Source organism: Schistocerca nitens, chromosome 1, assembly GCF_023898315.1.
Source record: "Schistocerca nitens isolate TAMUIC-IGC-003100 chromosome 1, iqSchNite1.1, whole genome shotgun sequence".
NCBI classification, from domain to species: Eukaryota; Metazoa; Arthropoda; class Insecta; order Orthoptera; family Acrididae; genus Schistocerca; species Schistocerca nitens.
This window is the reverse complement of record NC_064614.1, coordinates 539,305,090-539,329,601: the sequence shown is the minus strand read 5'-3', so window position 1 is coordinate 539,329,601 and position 24,512 is coordinate 539,305,090. Positions and strand designations below refer to the sequence as shown.

Below are 24,512 nucleotides of genomic sequence, written 5' to 3'. Positions count from 1 at the left end.
ATTCTTCTTTTACTGTAGATTCTTTAATCTTCTTGGTGTTATATTTCTGTATTTCTGTTTTCTTCTGATGACTTCTTCGTGCTGTAAACTTGATTTTAATTCTAGTTAGGTAATGGTCTGAATCAATGTTTGCTCCTCTGCGTACTTGGACGTCGTAAATTTCTTTTTGTATTGGGTATGAAATCGCCACATGATCTATTTGAAACTCGCCAATTTGTTGTATAGGAGATCTCCATGTCTTTTGTTTTCTTGGACATTTTCTTAGAGATGTTGACATTATCTTCAGGTTATTCTGCTTACATAGTTCGACGAGCCTTGTACCATTTTTATTGGTAAATTTATGTGCAGGATATTTGCCTACAGTTTTTTGGTGGATTTTCTCTCTACCCATTTGGGCATTAAAATCGACGAGTAGAACTTTTGTATCATCTTTTGGAATCCTGGCCATTATATTCTCCAAATTTTCCCAGAACTTTTCTGTTTCTATGGGGTTTTTCTTGTTGTCTCCGTTTGTGGGAGCATGAACATTAACCATTGTGTATGTTTTGTTGGCACATTGTAAGCGCATCGTCATTATCCTATTATTTACGGGAGTAACTTCCTTGATGGAGCTGAGCACGCTCTTGTGTATGATAAACGCCATCCCGAGATGGGGGGCTCCTCTTCCGATTCGTTTATCCGTCTTGCTCTTAAAGATGCGATAGTTGCCATAATCTGATGTTTCTTCATCTGTAAAACGTGTCTCCTGTAAAGCTAGTATTACTATCTTTTGCTTTTCAAGTTCTGTTGTAAGGTTTAGAAGTTTTCCTGGTTGGATTAATGTATTTATGTTAAAGGTTCCAATGTATGTAGGTGTTTTAAGTGGAAGTTTGCCAGAGAGCTCCGACTTTCTCTGATGTAATCGTGTAAGTCCAGGTTCCCCAGAATCCGAATTCCTGGTTGCCATCTGTTGATGGGTGGATTGGTTACCACCTGGGGTAATGTTGTTATTACTTGCACGAGTCATACTTGCTTGTAATCAAGTTGGTCCAGTGTTTCCACTGGGTGTTTAGAACCAGGGATTGTTAGTTCCTGGAGCATTATGACCAGCCGCACATTGTGTGAACAGACGCTGACCAGGATGCCGATGGTTCCCACTTCAGACGCGTCCTGGATTTGGGTGTTGACGGTGCTTATTGTAATGGCGGCACTTACTCGCCATGACACAGCAACGTCTTCGGGTTCTGTGGTTTTTGAATGAGTGTGACCCTTGCCAAAAGTCACACTCCCACACCCTCGTGATGCTGCCGCCTCGGTCCGGGACTGCTTATTTGGGTTTCCCCTTATTCGCAGCTGTCCACCATATCTGATGGATCGTTCGCTATCCGCCACCTGCGACCCGCCCTGTACCTGAGGCTCGGATAGGGTATATATATATATATATATATATATATATATATATATATATATATATATATATATATATATATATATATATATATATATATAAAAAACAAAGATGATGTGACTTACCAAATGAAAGTGCTGGCAGGTCGACAGACACACAAACAAACACAAACATACACACAAAATTCAAGCTTTCGCAACAAACTGTTGCCTCATCAGGAAAGAGGGAAGGAGAGGGAAAGACGAAAGGATGTGGGTTTTAAGGGAGAGGGTAAGGAGTCATTCCAATCCCTGGAGCGGAAAGACTTACCTTATGGGGAAAAAAGGACGGGTATACACTCGCACACACACACATATCCATCCACTCCTGGAATGACTCCTTACCCTCTCCCTTAAAACCCACATCCTTTTGTCTTTCCCTCTCCTTCCCTCTTTCCTGATGAGGCAACAGTTTGTTGCGAAAGCTTGAATGTTGTGTGTATGTTTGTGTTTGTTTGTGTGCCTGTCGACCTGCCAGCACTTTCATTTGGTAAGTCACATCATCTTTGTTTTTAGATATATTTTTCCTACGTGGAATGTTTCCCTCTATTATAACCATATATATATACTGAATATGTCTGCTTGTGTCTGTATGTGTGGATGGATATGTGTGTGTGTGCGAGTGTATACCTGTCCTTTTTTCCCCCTAAGGTAAGTCTTTCCGCTCCCGGGATTGGAATGACTCCTTACCCTCTCCCTTAAAACCCACATCCTTTCATCTTTCCCTCTCCTTCCCTCTTTCCTGATGAGGCAACAGTTTGTTGCGAAAGCTTGAATTTTGTGTGTATATTTGTGTTTGTTTGTGTGTCTATCAACCTGCCAGCGCTTTTGTTTGGTAAGTCTCATAACCAACCTAGAGGATGTATTAAATTCTCATGATCAGTTTGAACTGTATATTAAAACATTTGTTCATTATTTCAATAGATATGAATAAATGAGCGAATATATCCACTACTATGATCTCTTCAAATTTAAACCACAAATACATGTTAAAACACTGAATTATGATTGGTTAGATGTAATGATTGTTTGGATAATGGAGTCGGATACTTTTGCTGATTTCATACTATGATAAATGAAGGTTTTCATGACTGGATGTCATTGCTGCTGGTAAACTTTTTGAGGTATAAGGTCGTGGTTCATGAAACTCTTCTGCTCTAAACATTTTGTCCAGAACTGCAGTGGATGTCTTCACAGGCATTGCTCCTCTGTTGAGTCGTGGCGGCTGATGGGTCAGATGCCCGAGAGCGACATATATACTGTAGGTAAATGGGTGTGGCCTGAGTTACACCTGATAAGCAGAGATGATCCTTGTCATAGATAAAACTTAGTATCGATTGTCGTTTTGTTAGAGATAAAAAACTGTTTAGCAATTCTGCAGAGCTACTGTCCGTATGTCGTTAAGTGTCATGGTTTCTTCTTTCCTATTAAAATTATCCCTATGTTTATATATTTCGATGGCCTATCTACATAGCTATGGATAATAATCATCGCAGTAAAATTTTTGTTGCAAAAAAACTTCACTTTGTTACTTCCCGGCTGAAGAGCTTGCCCTGCTACAGCCAATTTGTCTATTTTCCCTGGGCAGCAAAGACTTTTGTATCCCTTTAGCCATGTATTCATGTTTCTGTTGATTGTCCTAATATAAATGTTACCTACACAGAATTTTATATACATCATGTGCTGACAGAGGAGGGCATTAATTCATAACAGATTGGAATGCTTGACCTATTTTCTTTGTTGGACTAAAAACTGGTGTAATAGCTTGTTTCTGTAAAATCTTTCCAATCTGATCTGTTACTTTTTTAATAAAAGGGAGAGACTGTGTTCTTCCATCATTGTTTCTCATGCTTGTCCTTCAACCTTCCATTATTTGGTTGTAGAATTCTGTTTACTTCTTTCCCCGAATAGACATTTTTCTCAAAAGCCTGCTTTAGATATTTTAATTAAGCATCCAGGTACTCCGGCATGCTTATCCTTTTGGCTCTGTCTGCAAGACTTTTAATGACACCTCTCTTTAGTTGTACATGGCAATTAGGGTTCTTACGTAAATATCTATCTGTGTGAGTTACTTTTCAAAAAACCTTATGTTCCTAACGTCCATTGGTGTGTCTCATAACTAACACATCCAAGAAAGTTATTTTGCTGTCAGTTTCTGTTTACACAGTGAACTGGATTTTTGTATCTATATTATTTAGAAAACCAAAGAATTTGTCCAAAGCTTTTTTACTGTATGACCAGACCACAAATGTGTCAGTCTCAAACCAATACCAGTGAGATGATTTCTTATTTGCTTTTTCTAAAGCTGACTGTTCAGATTCCTCCTTACAGAAATTAGTTATAGCAGGACGTATGAAAGTACCAGTTAAAGATGTTATTGTGAATGTAGTAGCAGGTATGCATACTCTCCCCAAAGAAATTGCAAATGCAATCCGGTTTGAAATGACCAAAGTATTGTGCCACAGTAAACATGTGGAAAGTAATTTAATAAGGCTCTCAGAGTTTTAAATGCAGATGAAGAGAGAGTGATTATTTGTGCTGATGAGGGGAATGCTACTGTCTTTATGAATCAACAGGTCTATCGAAGCAAAATTCATAAAATTGACCTTCCTCTGAGACCCATTGTTAGCACTATCAATTCACCCATGTATGAAATACCAAGATACCTGGCAGCTCATTTGCAGCCATTCATTTGGAAAACTGATTCATACATAAAAGACTCGCATCATTTTATAGTAAAAATTGAAGGGCTAATCCTCGCTCATGGCGATATCCCTGTAAGTTTCGACATAGTGTAATATCTTTATTCAGTACGATTCCAGTCAATGAAGTTATGGTTTTTATAAGAGTTATTTTCCCAGGAGATATGTCCATTCTTTTCAGACATTGCCTTACCTCCAGTCAGTTCCAATTGGATGATGAATTTTATGAACAACTTGATGGTCTAGCATTGGTTAACCCATTAGGTCCTGCTATAGCTAATTTCTACATGGAGAAATTCGAACAGTCAGCTTTAGAAAAACCAGATAAGAAACCCATCTCACTGATATCAGTTTGTGAATCACATTTGTGGTCTGGCCACATGGTGATGAAAAAACTTTGGACAAATTCTTTGGTTTTCTAATAATATAAATACAAAAATCCAGTACACTATGGAAATAGAAAATGACAACAAAATACCTTTCTTGGGTGTGTTAGTTATGAGACAGACCAATGGAAGTTTGGAACATAAGGTTTTTCAAAAAGTAATGCACGCGGACAGATACTTTACATAAGAACTCTAATCACCATCCACAGAAAAAGAGAGATGTCATTAAAAGTCTTGTTGATAGAGCCAAAAGGATTTGCATGCTGGAATACCTGGACGCCGAATTAAAACATCTAAAGCAGGATTTTGAGAAAAATGGTTATTCACGGAAAGAATGAAACAGAATTCTATGACCAAGTAATGGTATGTCGAAGGGCAAGCATGAAAAACAATGGTGAAAGAATAGATTTTCTCTCCCTTTTATTAAAATAGTAACAGATCAAATTGGAAAGATTTTACAGAAACAAGATATTAGACCGGTTTTTAGACCAACGAAGAAAATTGGTCAAGCATTTCAATCTGAAAAAAATTAACACCCTCCTGTGGAAGCAACTGGCGTATATAAAATTACGTGTACGTGTGGTTAAGTTTATTTTAGAACAACCAACAGAAGTGTGAGTACACGGCTAAAGGAATACAAAAATCTTTGCCAGCTGGGGAAAATAGACAAATTGGCTGCATCAGGAGCATGATCTACAGCCAGAAAGTCCCAAAGTGAAGTTTTCCGAAACAAAAATTTTATATATGAAAATGAACTACAGCTGTGTAGAGAAACCATTGAAATATATAAACGTAGGGATGATTTTAATAGGAAAGGAGAAATTTTAATGTCATATAGATAGTAGCTTTGCAGAATTGCTAAACCCCATTTTTATCTTTGACAAAACAGCAATTGATAGTTAAGTTCTATCTTTGACACGTATGATCTCTGCTTATCATGTGTAACTCAGGCTATTCTCTCTCTCTCTGTCTCTCTCTCTCTCTCTCTCTCTCTCTCTCTCTTTTTTTGCAGAATACATGTCCCTCTCAGATGTCCGGCCCATCAGTCAGCAAGACTCAACAGAGTAGTAACGTCTCTGAAGATGACTACGGCAGTCCTGGACAAAACATTAGGAACAGAAGAGTTTCATGGACCATGACATAATACCCCAAAAAGTTTACCAGCTGTGATCTCATACTATGTTTTTATGTGGAGAAATTGTAGTTACAGCACAATTTGCCTATAATTTCAATAAATTGTTTATATTTCATGTGATTATGAAAGTAACATATTGACATGATTGCTGACACAGTCAGCTTTCAGATTAGGAGTACATATCATACCGAAGTTCATATTGCATGTTTTGTTAATTTGTTATAATTTTTGTAAGCTGTTGTCATTAATATGTCGGGAAATTTCTAAGTATTATGTTTTAGCCTCCACCTTTATGCTCCCTACTAATAGACCTTGACTGTCAGTTGGGATATTTTTGTCAGGGCTGGCTCTCCCAAGGATCTCAATAGTTTTAAGGGGATGTTGTCTACTCCAGAGGCCTTGTTTGGACTTAGGCCTTTCTCTGCTCTGTCATGGTCTTGTTGCAGTACGCAATCTCCCATCTCATCCTTATCTAATTCCACTTATCTTCCTACAATATCGGCTTCAAGTTCTTACGATGAATCTAAAAGTTGATGCAACCTCCAGTACAAACACCACCCTTTGCAGGACCTTTTAAAAAAAACCATCACCAAGAGAGATGCCTCAAATGGCTCTGAGCACTATGGGACTTAACATCTGAGGTCATCAGTCGAGATGCCTCAACCTAAATTCAACCATCAGAATTGGCCACAAATGCATTTATTTGCACCTGCACTAGAAAATGGAAAAACTCTTTATGTCAGTTTATCTTTTGAACAAAAATATTCAATCTCAAGAAGCCAAAAAACAAATATCCTTATCCAAATAAATACATCACTTCCAAGTATAGAGAAACGTTCATCCAAAAGGTGACCAAAACCAAAGAAAGCTGGTTTGAAGCCATCCAATCACTGAGAATTCTCACTTCTCATAGCAAAGGTAGTGTTATACTCATTGAAGTCCACAAGGAGGGACCAAATATCCTGACAGTTTTTCCAGCATCGTCTGCTGTGCATCAGCAAGGCAGAGAGAAAACAGAAAAGAAAACTCTCATTAATGGGTAGTTCCCGTAATACTATGGAGCATAAATAGATTCAAAACTCTCATAGAATAGATATAACTTCTAGCATAGAAAAAGCCATTTTTCCTATGTCTCCAGGAAACACACTTGAAAACTGCTTATACCCTATGCTGGAAACCTACTCTCTCCCATAGGAATCATAACCTTTGTTGTAAAAGGGCTCAGGGTTAGGTAACATTCCAGGTTTTTTTTTTTAAATTGGGCTTCTTAAAGTATTATTTTAGCATCTGTTTGAGCATTTTAAAAGTGTGAATATAACATCTGTACTGGTAAAAAATAGTTCTGTCATATCACATCTCAAAATCTGCAGTCTGATTTTTTTCATCAGAGGTACGAGTATGTGGTACCAGCGTGTACCATAACAAATCAAGCAGTAGGTAACATCATTAATTAGTAGCATGTTACACCCCACCTGCCTCTCTCATCACCAGCTTACAGGTAGTAGCTGTTGTCATGCATGCATCAGTGAAGATACTTCCACCTCTTGAGCAACCTCTTAAAGAGGCTGTTGTAGACCTCATAAAGCAACTGACTTCTGAACAGAGGTCAAGCAGTACATTTTAGCTCAGCCACAGTGCTGATTCAGCCACTGACTTTCCTCTCTATTCAGTTACCCTTAAAGATACTGCAGAGTGGGAAATGAACATTATCTCCTCTTGAGTGACCATTTACCTATCTGGACACACATTCCAAACAGAAGGGAATGTGAAGGAAGCTGTTGAAATGAGTGCTGAGCAAAGAGAACTTGATGCTGTATAGCCAAGTAGCTAAGTGTGAACATGAAAACAGTGTCCAGGATGGATGATTTATGTTAAAGAGTGATTCATCTTGCAGCTAAGGTATTCCTATCAAAGTCTTCAGAACACTCTGCAAAACCGTCTATCCCTTGGTGGACTGATGAATGCCATAGTGTAATTGTAGACAGGTGAGCAGCACTGTGAAGGTTCAGACCAGTCCATCAGAAGCGAATCTGTCTTTTGGATTGCAAAGGCAAAAACATGGCAAATAGTTACAGATAGCAGCAGAAGGCCATGGCAGAATTTTCTGAATTCCAGTAGTTGTTTCACATCAGCCACAGGAGTATGGAAATCAATCAGAGAGGCATCTGATAAGAAAGTGGTAATTTACATATCCCTCAAAGTAGCAACAGGTGTGGCAGCACAATGCAGGACATGCATAAAATTATTTTCTCCTTCTATTCTCATAAGCTCTGAAAAAACAAGTTGTATAGTATGTTTAGTTGACAGTGAACAATTGGTGTTTCTCCTTTAGTCAGTACTACATCCCTAATGTCTCCCAATTTACTCTTCTTACTTTGCAACACTGATAATTTTTTACATTGATTCTATGACTTTTCAACCCTGAGAACATGTCACTTCTTAATTACAGGCTCATGCTGAAATACTACATCAGAAATATCCAGATCTGTATAAAGATCCTAATCACAAACCTGAACTAGCCATTGCACTAACAGATTTTGAAGCACTGTGTGGATTCCGACCAGCTGAGGTTGTCAAAAATTTTATGAGACGTACGTACCTGACATATTTTGCATAGTTGTATAGTTGTGTGTTACAGTCATGGGAATTTTGTGATAATCTGTGGGATATTAAGATTTAATACTTCAACAAAATTACGGGATGTCTGCACACTGTAAGATAGAATTGAATAAAATAATTTATTTTACAAATTACCTTCACAGGCCTTCAACATAATCTCCATTCTTGCATATGACAGCTTCCCAGCATTTTGACAACATCTGCATTAGAGATAGGGCACTTTCATTGTTGAGCTGTCTGATTACTCTGATTATCCCATGGAAGTTTCACAATGAGTTGTTCCTTCAATTCGAAAAAAAAAAAAAAAAAATCAAAATCTGATGGGCTCATATCAGATTGCCCATCCATATCTGTCGCGCATGTCTCTCACTGGCAGGGCAGTGTGTGGTCTTGCATTATTGCACAAAATGAGGACACCAGCTGCAAGTATGTCAGACCTTCAGATGCAAAACATTTTGCAGGAACAGTTTCTAGCACATGCCTGGGGCTCTTTATTGTAGCTATGACTCCTTTCATCTCATATACAGAGACCGTCATCAGTTTCAAAGGGGGCGACGTGATTTAGTTATATATTTTTATTTTTAAATTTATGCTAATAATGGTAAGTCTTTGAAGATACATGGGGAGGGTGGCAGACTGAACAGCTGCTATTGTTAAGTTTGCCTTTATCGCTACCAATTTTCATTATGTCTTCTAAAGTAATATCCACAGACGTTATTGCTTTACGTCATTTTTTCTTAATAGCAGCAGCTCCAGAATCTTCTTCTGCGGCCTTCTTCTTAATAGATAAATAAATTTCTTCTGACCGCATTGTGTCAATAAGGCATTGTTTTCTTAATTTAAAATTTTTGTAGAAGGAATTGTAATGGACATGTCTTTTTCCTCCTCCCAAATAAAACCCCACTCATAATAAACACTGCATTGAATACTTTTTGATACAAGTTTACACTTTTTTTTTATACAAAAGATGGAGTGTCTCCATAAAACTTCCTGCCATGGAGGCGTCTGAGACAGGAGAAGTGATTAACAAAAGAAAACTGTCAACAAATGAACATTAAAAAACTGGAATTACTGATATAACATTGATTCTATACCACTTACTTTTCACATTTCCAGTTTAGATGCACTACGAGTTTCACCTTCGATTTAAAATATTTACTGTTTTTCACATACTCAGTTTAGATGCACTACAAGTTTCACCTTCGATTGTTGGTGGCACAAGTTTTTCGGCCATGGAGAGTCAGAATTTTTCCATTGCAATGGGACTTTAGTTCTGGCCCAAAATCTCATCTCGAGGTTTCATCAAGTGCAGCAATCCTTTTGAGAGACTGTTCTCCCTCTGTTCGATAACATTGGAGCAATTCTTCCATGACCTGCTTTCTGATCTTCTGTCAGATCATGCAGAACCCATGTAGCAGCAACTTTTCTCACATATAACTTTTCAGTTGTGATTCTGTAAACTAAAGTGACAAACATTCTAACCTTATATGCAGTTTCCTCATATGTTTTTCATCAATTCCCTCTCAAAATATCATTAACAATAACCTGAGAGGTGTAGTATGTTGCAGCTGATGGCCTTCCACTTCTTGCGTTGTTCTCAGTGCTCACCTGACCTTCACGGAAATGAGCAGACCACCATAATATTGTCCTACTTCCCACTACACTATTCCCGTGTACCTCTTCCAAAGTGGGTTCCTTACACGTAGGGTTTAGATTTTGATGTAGGAATTGTGGTCACTGTGTGTAATCCAACGTGACTCATTTTCAGCTTCCATTTTAAAACTAAATTACTCATAATGCAGCCATACAAACCAGCAAACACATATATGACTGTCATGTCTAAAGTCTTACTCTCAGTTGACATGAATTTCAACTTCATCACAACACCATAACAATCATGCATGCACACTGTACAGGGCTTTTGAAATGTGTGGCCCTTGTAGAAATTAAACCATGTTCTATAAATTCTTTTTAATACATAAAACTTGACACATTTGATACCCTCCCTTATCCACCTTTCAATTGCAGTGTAATTTTTATTTGATAAGAGGGGAGGGATCTTTATCATATACAAAATGGTTTTCACTGACATAATGCTAAAACTGACTGTTCTCTATTAATTAGTATTTTGCAGGACTTGACCACAAAATGGCCAAGGATCAGATTATTAGATCTTATCTTGTCAAGAGATGTGTTTCCTTAAATAAGAGCCAATATCATGATTTAGCACTGCAGCCAGTTAATTATGTATCTGTATTTTCTTGCTCTTGGGTACACCAGTCATTTCAAAGTGGTTGATGAATTACTGGACTGAATTAGCACAAACATCCAAATGGGTGAAAATTTAAGAAGATTGATGTTAAACAGCTAGCACACTGTTCAGTCTGGTCTCTCCACCATTGGGTGGTTACTTGCTAGTATGCCACTGACGCATTTATTTCAGAAGTTCACCGGATAATTTTGTAGCCATTTTGTACTTTCATGGTGTTAAGAATGTTACTTCACCTCAGAAATGGCTAAGCACAACAGCATTTGAGCACATACCAACTGTACAGATGCTTCATTTGGTGATGTGAAGGTAAGTACTCGGTTTGATTAAGATGACTATGTGGAAAGAGAATTGTAATTAATTCCACTAAATATAATGAAGTGTGAGAGGCTACACAATGTAAAGCCCAGGATGGAATTAAGGTATGTTCACATGATGTTTCTTTCCTCGTCCGCAATCACAAATGCATGGGAATAAAAGGACATGCACAAAATTTGCGGAAAGAACACATTGTAGTGCTTCGAGAATTTCTGCGTAAATTTTAGAACCACTCAGCCCTCTATCGTGTCAAACGCATGATATTTTAGATATGAGTGTGAGGGAGTGGAATCCTACCTACAGCATGTCATATGTCTGTGTGTGCACGTTTAGATTCAGTTGCAGGAAGAATGTAGACGCGGCGATCGAACAGCACCGACAAGTACTTGTCGGGCAGTCTATGGATATTTAGTGAGTGCATATGAGAGGACCACGGAGTATTTATGTAACTCTGTGATAATAGTGTCAGTGTCTATCGTTAGTGAAAAAAGAACTCTTAAAAAACTCTTATTCCAGCCTTGCTAGAGGCAAGACGCATTTCATGAATCGTGTGATATAGAGTTATGGTTATTAAGCCAACTCTTTTGTGGATGTAATTGGATTTGTTTCTGACTTGAGGCGATACAAGTGACTTACAAGAAGTTAGATGTTTATGTGAGAAGGGAGGAATTTGTTCTGTATGAAGTTTTAATATATCGTTAGTTGATGAAAAGTAACCTTCGAGTATCTATTTGTTTCACAAGTAGAGGGAGAATTTTAAATATTCCTGTACCTAGCATCACTCTTTGGAGAAGAAGTTTAAAGAGATTCCAGAAGCCAGTGAAGAAGATTGGCTGCAGACAAGTCAGTCATCTCGTAAAAGGAATTTTTGTTAGTATATATACTTCACACTTAAATCATCGTCCAAAGCGTTAAAGCATGTATGCATGGGCATCTTTTCGTCCACACATTTTTTCATTGCTTGGGATCTGGTGCTGCATTTATTGGAACAAAATTTGTAATTTATTTGTGTGAAACATGTAATTACATTCATAGCAATTGGTAGTACAATACAACAGTATACAATCTAAATTTACTTTATAATAGGAACTTAAAAATGTAGTCCAAATTATTTGACATAATAATACTTTAGATTTTAGTTTCTACAGAAGGCTATAGAAGCACTGCTCAATGAGCCACGATTTTAGATGTTTTTTGAATGTCTCTCCAGTTGTTACCTTCAGTTCATTTGGCAGTGCATTGAAGTATTTTGCTCCATTAATATATGTACTGTTTGCTGTTTATTTCAGTCTTCTGTTTATCATATGGTGATTTTGTACTTGTTTAGTATTGTGATCATGAATTTCTGCTTTACGACTTGTATATTTCTTATCTTCTACAGTTAATACTATTGTTTCAAACTTATACATAGAATAGATAGTCAGAATTTTAAATTCTATAAACAATCCCTTACATGATGTTCTAGCATATGTTTTGCCTAATATTCTTAAGGCTCTTTTCTGGAGTTTAAAAGCTCGGTCTACATGAGTTTTGGAAGGCCCGCCCCACAATGAAAGACCATATGCTAGAAATGGATGTATTAAACCAAAATACATCATTCTCATTGTTTGGGTATTGACGTATGGAGCTATTCTTCTTAAAACATATAGGCTAGATGGTAGCCTTGCACATGTCCTTAGGGGTTTGCTATCTATGCATATACCTAGGAATTCACACTCACTGCAGATTTTCCCTAAAATATTACTATCTTGAGAATCATTACAAGTTTGCAAATCACCAACATTGAAGGGGATTATATTTGTTTTTTGTAAGTTGACTTTTAGATTGTTATTTTCAAACTTTTCCTTTGCAATATCTATAATTTTTTTTTTTTGCCCCTATGCTGAGATTAAGAGTAACAAAAAAGAAAATGCATCAAAGACTGTGGGTTAAGAAGTATCTAACACAGGTATGAGAAATACAAAGTAACGACAACGTCTTGTTTGCAAATTTCTGAAGGTAGTCACAGTGACATTTTAGATTTTCTGCTTGGGAAGCTGCAGTGATAAAGCTGGCAATAACATCTTATTAGCTGGCAACTGGTGATGTATATACCAGTTTTAACTATTTATTTTGCATTGCAAAACAATCAATTTCAGTGATTACGTGTGAAACTGAGGTGGAGGTTTTTGGTCGTTATGTGAAGGTTAATTAACTTTCTATGTATCATGTGTATTTTATTTTATAAAGGAAGTTGTTTACATGATTTTAATCTTGAAAGCTTAATAGGCTATGTTGATTAACATCTTCAGATTCGACAAATTTGCAAGTTGCGTAGATGCCAAAATCCATTAGAACAGAGGTTGTGTTTTCCAATTTTGTATTTTTTTTGCATCATCAGTGCCCTTCACTTCTATTTCTCGTTGTTAGTTGAGGAGCTACACATATTCCATCATTTGTTTTGTTCAGATGTCAAGCCCCTCAGTTAGGCTATTAAGTCAACACAACATGAAGATTCGTCCACAGCTTTCGTAGACACTTTACATAAATTTCTGGCTTATTCTTCCTTGTTTTCCTGCTTCAAAACTTATGATGTCTTATTCTTTAAAGTTATATGATCGGAGACTTTTTATGTAATATGTGGTACTCTGAGCATCACATCTCAATTTTTTATTCAAATAATCTTTAGAAAAGGTGTTTGGCACAGACTTCTCTTGTCTGTAATCATCTCTAAATAAAAGTGTACTACCTTTGGAGGCAACATACATTAGTGCTTCACAACATTACCTCAACACAGAATGAAATGCACACAGGACGCATCTGCTTGTCGTCTGCTAAAAAGCGCAAAGATTCCCACCAAAGCCGGGAAGCAATGAGCTATATGCGTGAATCCCTTTTCCAGGAAATCGCGCATGCGCCAATGTGTGTATGTAGTTGGTGCTATTGGAAATGTATGCGCGTGTGCAAAGTTGAACAGAAAAAAGGCATCGTGTGGACGCACTTTAACAATAATATTGCTGCTTACCATATGGGGAAGATGTGGAGTCATCACAGTCAGGCACAATGAAAAGACTGCTATACCTTTAAGCTTTTGGCCAAAAGGCCTCTTCTGAGGTAGCAAACACGCACGTTCACACAAGCACTACTCATGCACACAAGACCACTGAGTCTGGTCGCTGCAGCCAGACTGTTGCAATGTGCAGTCCTACCACAGTGGTCACGTGTGTGTGTATTGAGCTTGTGTCCTTGTGTTGATGATGGTGGTGGTGATTCTTTTTGGGGCGCTTAACAGCGCGGTCATCAGCGCGCCTATAAAGTACCCATTTTTACACAGTCCAATTTTTTATGCAGTCCAATTTAGCCACTGTCACAAATGATGATGATGATGATGATGATGATAGCACAAACATCCAGTCCCCGGGCAGAGAAAATCCCCAACCTGGCCAGCAATCGAACCCGGGACCACGTGATCTAGAGGCAGCAACGCTAGCCACTAGACCACCAGCTGCAGACATTGTGTTGTGTAAATGTGTGTGTGTTTTCTGTTTTAGAAGAAAGGTTCCATTTGAGATTATCCAAACAGAAACTGGTATCAGGCCTACAAGGCGGTAGTAACAACAGCATCAAAGTAGACAGGGCAGCTAAAACAAGTAATAGTAGTTGTTGTTGTTGTTGTCTTCAGTCCTGAGACTGGTTTGATGCAGCTCTCCATGCTACTCTATCCTGTGCAAGCTTCTTCATCTCCCAGTACTTACTGCAACCTACATCCTTCTGAATCTACTTAGTGTATTCATCTCTTGGTCTCCCTCTAAGATTTTTACGCTCCACGCTGCCCTCCAATGCTAAATTTGTGATCCCTTGATGCCTCAGATCATGTTCTACCAACCGCTCCCTTATTTTTGTCAAGTTGTGCCACATACTCCTCTTCTCCCCAATTCTATTCAATACCTTCTCATTAGTTATATGAGCTACCCATCTAATCTTCAGCATTCTTCTGTAGCACCACATTTCAAAAGCTTCTATTCTCTTCTTGTCCAAACTATTTATCGTCCATGTTTCACTTCCATACATGGCTACACTCCATACAAATACTTTCAGAAACGGCTTCCTGACACTTAAATCTATACTCAATGTTAACAAATTTCTCTTCTTCAGAAAAGCTTTCCTTGCCATTGCCAGTCTACTTTGTATATCCTCTCTGCTTCGACCATCATCAGTTATTTTGCTCCCCAAATAGCAAAACTCATTTACTACTTTAAGTGTCTCATTTCCTAATCTAATTCCCTCAGCATCACCTGACTTAATTCGACTACATTCCATTATCCTCGTTTTGCTTTTGTTGATGTTCATCTTATCCTCCTTTCAAGACACTGTCCATTCCGTTCAGCTGCTCTTCCAAGTCCTTTGCTGTCTCTGACAGAATTACAATGTCATCGGCGAACCTCAAAGTTTTTATTTCTTCTCCATGGACTTTAATACCTACTCCGAATTTTTCTTTTGTTTCCTTTACTGCTTGCTCATTATACAGATTGAATAACATCGGGGAGAGGCTACAACCCTGTCTCACTCCCTTCCCAACTGCTGCTACCCTTTCGTGTCCCTCGACTCTTATAACTGCCATCTGGTTTCTGTACAAATTGTAAATAGCCTTTCGCTCCCTGTATTTTACCCCTGCCACCTTTAGAATTTGAAAGAGAGTATTCCAGTCAACATTGTCAAAAGCTTTCTCTAAGTCTACAAATGCTAGAAATGTAGGTTTGCCTTTCCTTAATCTATTTTCTAAGATAAGTCGTTGGGTCAGTATTGCCTCACGTGTTCCAACATTTCTGCGGAATCCAAACTGATCTTCGCCGAGGTTGACTTCTACCAGTTTTTCCATTCGTCTGTAAAGAATTTGCGTTAGTATTTGGCAGCTGTGATTTATTAAACTGATAGTTCGGTAATTTTCACATCTGTCAACACCTGCTTTCTTTGGGATTGGAATTATTATATTCTTCTTGAAGTCTGAGGGTATTTCACCTGTCTCATACATCTTGCTCACCAGATGGTAGAGTTTTGTCAGGACTGGCTCTTCCAAGGCCGTCAGTAGTTCCAATGGAATGTTGTCTACTCCGGGGGCCTTGTTTCGACTCAGGTCTTTCAGTGCTCTGTCAAACTCTTCACGCAGTATTGTATCTCCCATTTCATCTTCATCTACATCCTCTTCCATTTCCATAATATTGTCCTCAAGTATATCGCCCTTGTATAGACCCTCTATATACTCCTTCCACCTTTCTGCTTTCCCTTCTTTGCTTAGAACGGGTTTCCATCTGAGCTCTTGATATTCATACAAGTGGCTATCTTTTCTCAAAAGGTCTCTTTAATTTTCCTGTAGGCAGTATCTATCTTACTCCTAGTGAGATAAGCCTCTACACCCTTACATTTGTCCTCTAGCCATGCCTGCTTAGCCATTTTGCGCTTCCTGCCGATCTCATTTTTGAGACGTTTGTATTCCTTTCTACCTGCTTCATTTACTGCATTTTTATATTTTCTCCTTTCATCAATTAAATTCAATATTTCTTCTGTTACCCAAGGATTTCTACTAGCCCTTGTCTTTTTACCTACTTGATCCTCTGCTGCCTTCACTATTTCATCCCTCAGAGCTACCCATTCTTCTTCTACTGTATTTCTTTCCCCCATTCCTGTCAATTGTTCCCTTGTGCTCTCCCTAAAACTCTGTACAACCTCTGGTTCTTTCAGTTTATCCAGGTCCCATCTCCTTAAATTCCTACCTTTTTGCAGTTTCTTCAGTTTTAATCTACAGTTCATAACCAATAGATTGTGATAGGAGTCCACATCTGCCCCTGGAAATGTCCTACAATTTAAAACCTGGGTCTTAAATCTCTGTCTTACCATTATATAATCTATCTGATACCTTTTAGTATCTCCAGGATTCTTTCATGTATACAACCTTCTTTTATGATTCTTGAACCAAGTGTTAGCTATGATTAAGTTATGCTCTGTACAAAGTTCTACCAGACGGCTTCCTCTTTTATTTCTCTTCCCCAATCCATATTGACCCACTATGTTTCCTTCTCTCCCTTTTCCTACTACCGAATTCCAGTCACCCATGACTATTAAATTTTCATCTCCCTTCACTACCTGAATAATTTCTTTTATCTCATCATACATTTCATTAATTTCTTCATCATCTGCTGAGCTAGTTGGCATATAAACTTGTACTACTGTAGTAGGCATGGGCTTCGTGTCTTATCTTGGCCACAATAATGCGTTCACTATGCTGTTGGTAGTAGCTTACCCGCACTCCTATTTTTTTATTCGTTATTAAACCTACTCCTGCATTACCCCTATTTGATTTTGTATTTATAACCCTGTATTCACTGGACCAAAAGTCTTGTTCGTCCTGCCACTGAACTTCACTAATTCCCACTATATCTAACTTCAACCTATGCATTTCCCTTTTTAAATTTTCTAACCTACCTGCCCGATTAAGGTATCTGACATTCCACGCTCCGATCCGTTTTCTTTCTCCTGATAACGACGTCCTCTTGAGTAGTCCCCACCCGGAGATCCGAATGGGGGACTATTTTACCTCCGGAAAACAAGTAGAGGTACTTACATTGTCAGCAAACTAGATAATGAGGCAATAGCATTGTACCTCCTTAAGGAACTCAAAATATTTAGCTCTGGAGAGGAGCATGTAGAACTGTGGCTTAGGTTTATAAGACTAATAGACTGTGCACATAACATGTATGTAGTGGAACCATAGCAGGGTTTACTGAAGGATCTCGCACAAACCCAAAGAAATTCTGATCATATGTCATACTGGTACCAAAGATAATGTCCAGCTACTCATAGATGATATAGGAACTGAAATTAAGGGTAGAAAAGCAAAAGCAGAAATCCTAAACATAGTTTTCCAAATTTTATTCACAAATGAAAATGCAAGTTTATTGCCTAGTTTGATTCTTGGGCCAATGCAAAGATGAGTGATGTAGATATTAAATTGAATCAAGCTCCAGGGCCTGATGAAATCCGTATCAGATTCTATACTGAGTTTACAAATGATTTAGTTTCTTTTTTTAACTATAATATAATATAATACATCTCTCAAACAAAAAGGAAGTGATCAGCAAAACCATTATCCAATATCCTTGACATCCATTTGCTGTAGATTCGTAGGTTCTTGTATTCTGAACTCAAAACTTAATCTCTAATCTCTAACAGCATAACTTCCTCCATGCCAACCAACAAGGATTCCAAAAATATCTATCAGGTGAAACCGAACTTGGATTCAGATGTGGAAGTAACTTTGGGTGTGCCCAGGGCTCTGTTATTTGGACCCTCACTGTTGATGTTGAATATTAGTGAACTTGGTGATAATAGTGACTTCAGACTTTTTGCAGATGATGCAGTTTTATATATGAAATTCTGTATGAAAAGCTGCACAAATATTCAGGCTGCTCTTGGTAAGATTTCAAAGTGATGCATAGATTCAGAACTTGATTTAAATCTTCAGAAATGTAGAATTGTGCACATGAAGAAAAAAACTCATGTCCTATGACTATAACAACAATGAGTCACAGTTGTAATTGGCCAACTCTTATAAATACCTGGGTGTAACACTTTGTAGGGATATGAAATGGAGTGATCACATAGGCTCAGTCGTGGGTAAAGCAGATAGTAGATTTCAGTTTATTGATAGAATACTGGGGAAGTGCAACCAGACTACAAAGGCGATTGCTTACAAAATCACTTGTGCAACCGGTCCTAGAATATAGCTCAAGTGTGTGGGGCCTCTACCAGATAGGACTTACATGGAATATTGAATGTATACAGAGATGAGCAGTGCAAATGGTCACAGATTTGTTTCATCCATGGGAGAGTGCCACAGAGATACTAAAGAAACTGAACTGGTAGACACTTGAATATAGAGGCAAACTATCCCAAGAAAGTCTACTTACCGTGCTGCAAGAAATGGCTTTAAATGATGATTCTAGGAATATATTGCAACCCTCTATGTACTGTGCCCGTAGGGATCAAGAGGACCAGATTAGATTAATTACATAGGCATTTAAACTGTTGGGGCTGGACATTGACCCCAATAGAGGTGGAGGAATCTGCCATTCATAGTTCAGGAGAAGGCACTGCTTCTTCATTTGAACGTGGGTTTTGGAGCTGATGGTCACTGGAACTACTAAATGAGCAGTTAATGAAACATCCCTGTTTACAATTGTGCTTTATTTATTTTGGTACAGAGATGGGATTGCAGCAGGCAGGAGGCTATTTGCTCTGAGTGACGTAGATAGTTGTTGGCACGCTGGGTGCTGAGATCAGCAACTGCTGGCTTGGAGGACAGCCCTTATTAGCAGTGATGGCCATTGGCGTCAGCAAAGATGACTTCAGCACCTGTGTTAGGTGCAGGTTCTGGCAGCCTGACTATTTTTTTTTTTAACCAGAACATCCAACATGGATGAAGTAGAAGGCTTATGCACACTGGGCGATGACCAGCAACAATGAAGCCTTCAGGGACTCGTGAACAGCAGGAGAGTGATAAGGCAGCTTCTTGCCCAGGCCCAGTTAAGTAACTCATCAGGCAGGTGATCAGCACTAGAAGATAGTCACTGGAAGGTGGCCCTGCAGTGCAAAGGCTCTAAGTTGTCTACATACAGCCTCCAGCCCAGGTGGACGCATACTCCCACAGGAGCCTGAAATCCTCAGAAGATGACTGCATGCTTCATTTCTCACAGGAGTTGTCTTCTTCTCAAGTTAACAGCTGATGGATACAGTGGTGTTCAGCATCACACACACGCCCTGATACAGTCATATATAGAGAATGTCTGTGAGCATTTGACAACATCTGAGAGTGATAGTCTGATATGGGGGTAGTATTTATGAGTGTCTGCTGGTCATTACTTCTCTGACAGCAACACTCCTACCCCAGGAGAGACAACAGGCTTTAGCGTCCTTATGTCACCATTGGGTGACAATGGCTTCATTTGTTCTGAGTTTCTTGTTTAGTATACGACTGCAGGAGCCTAGTTGGAGCTGTAATATTGCCCAACTTCACCCCTCAGAGGTGCTGGCTAGCTGGTTTCATTTCATCAGCTTCCTGAATAAGCACTATTTAATTCGGAACAAGACTTCTTGTGAAATGGTATCTTGACTTCAGGCTGACGCTCACTTCCCTCTGTATGACCATCATTTTGCTGAGTGTCAGAGAAGCAGTTCATCACACACGACAGATTCGTCATGCAACACTCCTCCCCCTTGAAGAAATCCTGTCTGTGGATGTGACATTCGTACATTTCTGAACAACAAATTTCTAAAAATGTGTTTTATAAATTCACATCAAAATATAAGATTTTCCTTGTCCTCTTACACTAATTCTCAGTATAAATCATGTTGTTCATTGGATGTACCTTATTCTACATGTTACTGTGTATGCTTACCCCAGACCATTGGTAACTGCTGCACTGGATTCTTGATAGCTTGGGCAGCTTTCCACTTGAAGTAGACACACATTACACAAATCTATGTCAGAACCACAGCAATACCCGAAACTGAGACACTCTTGCGCATAATCATATTGCACTGCTCATTGTGGTATTGCCGAACATGCTGTAACATATGCTCAGTGGTAATATGACATTTCTGTGCAGATGAGGTTGCAACACATCTAATGTTCTTTCTGGCCAGTACAAAGGCTGTATCTGTTTCATTATAGTTGTCCCAGGAATAGGAGGTGGGAGACAGAATGAAGTTCCTGCTATATCACAGGTTGAACTATTAATGAATATCCCACTACCTTTCAATTTCAGCCTTGTCATCCCCTTGAGTCCACCTTGTTCATAACAATGCAGTCAGTATCTCTAATTCAAATGCAGAGGAAAACCAATACCTAACACACTTTGGAAGAATGGATGCGGCATTAGAACATCTCTTTGACCTCCTGCCACCTCTGTTTCACCTAACAATAACTGTATCAGAAATGCTCACATGCCACTCTGGACCATCTTGGTTGGGTGTATGGTAATACTTTCTCTTTTGCTCAATTAGAATTCATCCATTGACATCAACAGTACCTTCCTTTCTCCTTGCAGATTACCAATACTTCCTGCATCTTCATCTGTATGTATTTCCTCATAGCTTCCTATTTTACTTAATGCGAGTGGGTTGCAGAGTACCTGTAATATATATTGATACTTGCTATGGGAAATCAAATGAATATATGAAGTCTGGCTCTGTCGGTGTTAATTTAAACTGTTGACATGTTAACACGATGTCAAGCTTTGGTCTGAAAGCCTTAGCATATGGTGTAGTTCTAGTTTTTCCTGCATCCTTCACAGGCCAGCAGGGACCTATCTTGGAGGTAATTGTGTAGGAGCCATTGTCCATGTACGAAGTGGTGTACCACCTCTGTAATGCTGTCGTTTCCACCTGTGCACCCTCTATGCTATTTGCTAAGAGACTGGAGAAGTCTTACTTCAGCAGTTCTTACATCTAGTAAAGTAAATTGGGTTTGTATCATATATAAATCTTGATTGATTGTGCCCATGGTTATCTTTGTATATATTGTTTGTTCAGTAGTTAATTCCTGTATCATCTATTTATTATCCAGTACACCTTGCTCTATATTTGCCAGTTGGATGATATGCCACTTTATAGCTGCCTTGTTGCTGTTCACTATTTCTTGCACATCTCGAAACATGCTATTCAGTCCCCTGATATTGTCAGTATCTGGTGTTCCACATATTGTCTTCAATAATTCCCCACTTGCATCTAGCCCTACTTTCGATGCAGAAATATGTGTGGAGCTAAATCTGTCACGTTACACAGTTAATCCCGTAGCTGTTCATACAAGAGCTTCGATCTGATACTTCCATTGGATCTTTTCTAGTTTTCCTTCTCATTCCTTACTTCCCAGTGTTGTAAGTTAATCCAGCAATTGTTGTGGCTGGCTAACACATGCCTTTGAATTGCTGATTCTGTAGTAGGTCTATTACTTTTCCTACAAAGAAGTCTAGCACCATGAGAATTATTGCACACATCATAGTTTTCCTCGGCCATAGTGCCGCTTTGGGGGGAGACCCATTTCACTCTCTCACCACCTTCAAGTATGGATGTACGTGGTTCATCATCTTCCAGTGCACCGCGTTACCATAGCATGCTCGCATTTGAATTACTATACTGGCTGCCGTTCCCATTATTTTATTATTTTTATGTATTTTCTGTTTTCTTAGACTTACCTTGATTCAAGGACAGACCAAATGTTGCACATTAGTTATTATATATGAGTAGAACACACAATAGCTTCAAACAATTTCAAATGAGTTAGTATAACTAAGCATTACGGTCTTTAATGGGGGGGGGGGGGGGGGGAGGGATGTAAAATCTCTACTTAAAAAAATATATAAATAATTCAGTAAATCTGCATACTATACCTTTCAGTCATCTGGCCCACTGATAAATGTACATTCAGAATCCAAAGGGACATGCTACTGCTTTCCTGTACTAAGCTACACTACACTACTCTAATCTACTTGGTATCAAAATGAAACTAGATTTCCCCATTCGCCTGGGTAGGCCGCCTCTGGTGCACTGAGGCACAGCTCAGGATTCACAGGGGCTGTACTACCATGCTGCTCAAGGTTGAAGAGATTACGAGGTGTCTGTCAGAGTCTTAGGAAATCCTTCCTGGTCATCCCCAAGGCTCATCTGGATGCCTCCATAAGGTTGTTGCAAGTGGATGTTTACCCAAGGTACATCTTGCAGCCATATTGTATGGCCTACTCTTCATTGTCTTTTGATCATGGAGGCTTTCAGGTTATAAGCTGATAATTTAACTGGTAGTAAGTTCGGTTTGTGCCAAAGCTCCTCACTTCTTATTATGTGCTGTACAGGTGTATTGCCAAAGACCTTCCTATCCTGGTCTGTAACATCTTTTGTATGGCACACTACCAAACGATGCAGTCCAGAGTGTCAATTGTTCCACATTCAGAAATATCTGTGGTATGGTGTCGTCTTTTCAGTAAGTAGCTGAGATGTGGACTGCGTCATCACAGATACTGTACAACTCCCTTGGTCTGAAGGTAGTATGCCATTCTTGATCTTTATTTTATGTTAGGAAGGAAATGGTATATTCTCTTCTATGTTTCTGCCCTGTCTCAGATTTCTTGCCATTATGTGTCAGTGCAAGAATCTGTTTCCTTTTTTGAAGTGACTTTTGTACCCAATATCTCGTTTACCTTACTATATTTGCACTTCTTGAGCTGATATTGCGCACCTCTCTTCCTCACTCCAAGGTCCATTGGTAATAAGCATAGTATCACCAGCAGCACCTGAGTCATTGTTGTTCTATGTGCATGTCAGCTGCAGAGTGTACTTCTCTGCTTGCCAAAGAGCCTGTGCTTTCTTTTTTTATCTTTCTGGCTCTGAGCTTTTATGCTCAAACCATAACCCACACTAGCTATTAAGATTCTGTTGTGATAAATTGTTATTGCTCGTAGAGGCAGCTGGAAGGTTCTTTGGCCAGTTGTTACTAATTTTATTTTTATTTATTTGTTATTATAACGATTGTTCCCCTTTAGGAGAGCGATTGAACTTTAATTCATAATTTCATCTTTGGATGTTTTTCTTCTTTGCTTCCCAAAACCTCCTCATCCTCTCAGAATGCTCCTTCTTCTGTTCCTCTGTCCATTTTTTATCAGGCTGACGCGATGTTCTTTCCCCAAACTTCACACGTGATTTTATGCCGGCACTCGGTGCGATCTTCGAGATTTTTTATGTTGATCTGCTGTAGATCCCTCTGGACTTCTTTCAGCCATTCTGTGCCACATTTACTCCTTGTTATAATATTGAATAATTTCTTTGCTGTTCTGGAGTCTTCCATACTGTAGATGTGTGTATAAAATTTGGCTCGGCGCTTTCTGATTTCATCTGTTACTATGTTGATCTTTCTATAGTTAGTTTTGTGGTCTCTTCATCCAAATGCCATTTTTGTTGATTGGACCGTAAATCTTCCTGAGAATTTTTCTTTCCTGATTTTCTCTTTCCTTAATTTTTGAATGACCATCAATCACCATTGTTTAAGCTGCATAGATTGCTTCTGGAAGATTCACCGTTGTATAGTGCCTTAATTTTGCGTCTGTCGAAATGCACTTCTTGTTGTAATGCGTCCATGTTAGCTTGTAGGCCTTCTGGAGCTTGGTGATTCTTTGTTCATTGGCAATTCGGTTTAATCCTGACCCTTTACGTGAGGTTCCCATTCCCTGATTATCTTTTCTAGAACAATATTGAAAAGGATTGGGGTTAGTCCGTCACCCTGTCGGACTCCGGATTTGATTTCGAATGGTTCTGATACTTCGCTCATGAATTTCACTTTGGCCATTGTTCCTGTAAGTGTCTGTTCTGTGATTTTTCGTGTCTTTCGGTCGATCCCAAATTCTTCCATGATTTTAAACAGGGTTCCACAGTCCACTGAATCATATGCTTTCCTGAAGTCTATGAATGTAATTACTGTGTTTCTGCATTTCCTCATTTGTAATATTGTCTTTAAGCACCAGATCTTTCTGAATCCGGCCTGGTATTCACCAATTAGTGTATCTGCTTGGGATTCTATCCTGTTTAAAAGCGCTTTGGAAAGGATTTTGTAAGCGACTGGGAGCAGGGAAATTCCT

At 38.8% G+C, this 24,512-nt stretch overlaps 1 protein-coding gene across 3 annotated transcripts in view; it reads left to right on the top strand.

The window, feature by feature from the left end:
* Nucleotides 1-24,512, top strand: part of LOC126253703 (mannose-6-phosphate isomerase) — a 129,187-nt gene that overhangs the window by 43,720 nt on the left and 60,955 nt on the right. For 2 of the 3 annotated variants that reach the window (XM_049955242.1, XM_049955233.1), the window contains exon 3: nucleotides 8,098-8,239. The exons of the other annotated variant lie outside the window; for it this stretch is intronic. In XM_049955242.1, coding sequence (XP_049811199.1) covers nucleotides 8,098-8,239 — 142 coding nt within the window. The remainder of the gene's footprint in view (nucleotides 1-8,097; nucleotides 8,240-24,512) is intronic. 3 annotated transcript variants of the gene reach the window in all.